This window comes from Malus sylvestris, chromosome 6, assembly GCF_916048215.2.
Source record: "Malus sylvestris chromosome 6, drMalSylv7.2, whole genome shotgun sequence".
NCBI classification, from domain to species: Eukaryota; Viridiplantae; Streptophyta; class Magnoliopsida; order Rosales; family Rosaceae; genus Malus; species Malus sylvestris.
In genome coordinates this window covers 8689621-8694091 of record NC_062265.1, presented here as the reverse complement: position 1 = coordinate 8694091, position 4471 = coordinate 8689621, and the positions used below count along the sequence as shown (strand labels likewise).

At 35.7% G+C, this 4471-nt stretch overlaps 1 protein-coding gene across 1 annotated transcript; it reads right to left on the bottom strand.

Moving 5' to 3' along the window:
- Positions 1–205: 205 nt before the first annotated feature.
- On the bottom strand, positions 206–1584 carry LOC126626932 (metalloendoproteinase 1-MMP-like). The gene has a single exon (XM_050296334.1). The coding sequence runs from the start codon at positions 1449–1451 to the stop codon at positions 354–356; it is 1098 nt and encodes a 365-aa protein (XP_050152291.1). The 5' UTR covers positions 1452–1584; the 3' UTR covers positions 206–353.
- Between the last annotated feature and the right edge of the window lie 2887 nt (positions 1585–4471).

The window sequence follows — 4471 nt, the reverse complement described above, 5'->3', positions numbered from 1 at the left end:
TAGAAAATGATATTCATATACCTTTTTTTCTTTTGCACATTCTGTTTAATTATCTCTCTTAATTTTCTTTTTGTTCATTCAATCTAAACAATCAGAAATAAACAAGAGTATGCAAAAAGATAAAAAGTACATATTTTACAATTTTCAGCCAGAATGAAATCCATATGCCACCATACTCCCCAACCAAACACATAAAGATGATATAGAAAGAATTCTTTTAACCTTCATTTAGTATTTTGTCCATACAGTTTCACTGAAAAGAATACAAGTATGAAAAATATTCAACCAATTTAGTTTTTTATTTTTTTATTTTTTTAAAGAAGAAAAAAGGATTAAGAATAGAAAATTGGAGGCTACCAATAATTCTCAGGTTGCCAAAGGCCTAAAATTAATACCAAAGTGATGGTGAGTGTTAAAGAAACTGACCACTTAGAGGAAGACCTCGGGTCCAAAGAAACTGCATGGTTGTAAGAATTTTCACTCAGCAATGAGCTAAACCTGAAATTAGGGTTTGAACCGTACAAAGCTTGGACACCTTCCACGTCATCAACCCTGAGGTTCACCTTCTTGGTCCGAGGACGCAGGCTCGGGTACATCACGGCCTCCTTGACCGAGGAGTGAGCCAGCCCGAGTACATGACCTATCTCATGAGTCGCCACCGATTCCAAATCAATCGCCTCCTTTGACTTATCCGTTTTGAAATCAATGGCCCACGATTCCGCCTCGTCAAGGTGGAACTGCCCGTTTTCGGGTGAAAAAGCATGCGCCAGCACACCTAACACCCCATCGAACGGCTTCCCGTCTCCATGGTCGCCGCGGTAAAACCCTATTTTAATATCCGCGGAAGTGTAGTTCTGCGTCTCGGTGAAGTTCACGGGGATAACCGCCGACCACCGAGAAAAAGCGCGGCAAAAAATGTCTCGAACATCCGATGGGTTCAGGTAACTGACCGTGTGGTTGGGGGAGAAAGCGTAAGTGAGCGGGGAAGGGCGCTCCCACCTCGGCTTGCCATAGAAGTAGGCGAAGTGACGGGTCGCATGCAAGGCAGTATGTTGCGACGCATCACTAACACCACATCTAGGCGAAATGATCGCTGAGATTGTGTCAGTGTCCAGCTTGCCTGTAACGGGCAGGCTCAGCTTGGACTGGTATAGCGTCAGGGCCGACTCAAATTCGGTGTCGAAGAAATCGGTGAAGTTGGAATTGGGTAAGTAGCCGAAGCGGTGCATGTAGTTCTTGAGCTCCGACATGCCGCTGACTAGGCTTCCTCTGCCGGCGTCTAGGAACCTTGAGAAGCCGTGCCATGTGGCATTGTGGACGTCGGAGGCATCAGTTAATACAGGTACTGAGTCGGGTAAGATTCTGGCGGGAAAGGCAGGGCGGGAAAAACAGAGGAAGCAAAGACATATGAAGAAGAAGAAGACAGAGTTGTACCTAAAAAATGGGAACATGGTTTGATTTTTCGGTTATGTTAGTTATCTTGGGAGTTGAGCTTTGAGATTGCAGAACAATCATATGCTAATCTATAGATGGCATGTAAGGGACATTGGGACTAAGAAATGAATTATATATAAATAATATAAATAAAAGTTGATGTATTTTTTAATTTGAATATATTGGAATCATCGAAAGTTTGGGGGCTTATAGTTATAGGTAGGATCGATGGGAGAAGAACACTAGAAATTCAAATGATGGTGGAGAGATAAGTTAACAAGATTCTGCCGTGTTTGTATTTTGGTTGGAGATTCTGACTTTCAAGAGCAAATGATGGGTAAACCACTAGGTCAGTTTTCTGTTAATTAATAATTACTTTCACTAATCCTTTTTTCTTTATTTTTTTAATATCAGGCTTAATAAATCGGCATCTCTTGGTCTGGATTAGTTGATGATTAGTGGGTTCTGGGTCTTGTTTATTTGAGGGAAATTAAGAAAATTGGATATGCTTAAAAATTTGAAGTGTAGGTCAAGTTATATATTGGTTGATCAGTTTAGAGTACTCTATTTGCTGACCAAATTTGGTGATTACAATTAAAATGATCGAGTATAAGTGTAGAGAATTCATTTTCTAGTGAGGGTTTGTTTTGGGTTAAACTTGTTATACTTAAACATGAAAGTTTCTTCATCTTAGGACAGACCATTAAGCAAATGTATGAACTGATCATGCGGATGGCTTTTCCAAGTAAATTCAAACAAGAGAAAAGGACTGGTGGTCCAAATTAATATCAACAGTTAAGAACTACCTCATGATTTTGTTATTTATTTTGGGTCCAACCTCATGATATACACGTTGAAGAATAGAGTCTCATATCGCAAATGTTACCAAAATAATGTGCAACTTATATGTGAGAATTTCACTTCTAATATCATTGAATTTTTTATGATAAAACTCAATACCCAATAATAACTGGTTAAGTTAGAACAATATTGGTGATATATTCTAAACTGAAACTCACGCCAACAATACATTCATGGTTCATGAGTGATTAAACCATATGGTTTTCTTTTATTAAAAAAATTAACTCCTTATTTTCTAGTCCTCTACTTCAAAGCCTTCGATGCTAAAGACCATTTGGTATAGTAACACTCAATCTTCACTTTGTGCAATAGCAGGCTCAAGATTTTATCTGCGTAGGACATAAGAATTTGTTTTCATAACCATTTTTACTGAAAATTTACCAAATCCTTTGCCAATCAGCTCCATTCTTAGTTAATTAAATTTTTTTTATTGTAATTAAGTATGTGATCATATGCATTATTTTGGAGAAGAGGTAAACTCAAATACCATGAACAAACAATGTAAATATTGTTTGGGCTAAATCATCTAAATTTACCTATAAATTATGGCATGAGATCTAACTGAGTGCAAAAAATATTGATTGTATTAAAAGTATTCGCGCCATTTCATCTAGAGAATCCGGCAATACAGATGCACCATGATTTAAAGATATTAACAAGGCTATGCCGTTGTTCTTGTTTCATATGATTTAATTCGTTTTAAATAATGTATTGGAAAGTCCTTCTATGACTTAAAGCATAAAAAAAAAATCAAATTGATGCACAATCGTTTAATTAGAAACCAATATTGCCACTTAATACTACGGTCTGATAATATTTATTTTCACTTGTAAGAGAGAGGCCCTACTTTCAATTCTTTCCAAACACGAAGTTGAACTATATTATTATGGTTAGTTCAGTGTCAGACTTAGCCTACTCTTTCCCCTCCCTTAGTGCAGATACTATTGTTTAAACATAAAAAATTAGAAGCCAATAGTTGACTTCTTTCATTCTTTATTATCGCAAAATCCGGTTTTGTTTTAATATATAGGATCTGTGGCATAATAAAAAAAAACACAAGATTTGACACAAGTTTTAAACCATTAAATTAGTCCACTTTTAATGGTTGAGATGCAATATGACATGGCATTTAATTTGACATATAATTCTTCAAACAAATATACATTATAATAAAAATAAAAATCCAAAACCTTCTTAATTATGAATTTGATTCTCTCTCCTCAATCCTAATTAATATTTCTTTGGTTCTCTCTTGCATTCCCCTTGCTTTCCTTTTTCTCTTCATCCTCGCCTCTAATTCTGAAAATTTTCTCCAACTTCATGTTAACATCTTCTAGTCAATTGCACCATAAGTCTTTTTTCCACACAAAAGCATCGTACCCCATAGAACACATCACTACTATGGCACTCTTGACTTTTGTAACTACATTTTATTCACACCCTTACATGGTACTTTGTAGCCTTAGAAATCATGTATTTTTTAATAACATTGAGAAAAAAAAATCCTGTTCTCTCTCTCTCAGAGGATACTTTACCACCACCTCGTGGTTTTGGGTTTGTTTCTAGAGATCAAAGATGTTGAGGACTATATATATTACTCTAGAATCACCAAATTGAGTGCGAATCTAAACCCTAAAAGTTGAAAACAATAAGTGGTACCTATTTGGTTGGTGCAGCAAGATATGACCATCATGATCAATATGAGCAAGAAATTAGGAAAAAAAAAACGAAAAAACTTGGTAAAAAAAATTGCAAGGGAGGATGAAGGAAGAAGAAAGATTCAAAGGAAAAAGGGAGAAAATTATTGAAGAATAATTAATGAGATAGGAAGAGAATAAAAAATCTCAATTAAAAAGTTTTTAGATTATTTTCAATACAAAATTACTTAATTAGATAAAGAAAAATAATTGGACTAATTAGATTGCATCTTAATCATTAAAAGTGGATTAACATAATGGTTTAAAACTTGTGTCAAATCTTGTGTCTTTTTATGGTGCCACAGATCCGCCTATAGTAGTGATGTACTCCATGGGATACGAAGCTTTTGTGTGGAAAAAAGACTTATGGTGCAATTGATTGGAAGATATGAACATGAAGTTGGAGAAAATTTTCAGAATAGAGGAGAGGACGAAGAGAAAAAGGAAAGCAAGGGGAATACAAGGGAGAACCAAAGAAC

Excerpts from the sequence above, each read along its gene's own strand:
- LOC126626932 (XM_050296334.1), bottom strand. The coding sequence starts at position 1,451 with ATGTTCCCATTTTTTAGGTACAACTCTGTCTTCTTCTTCTTCATATGT.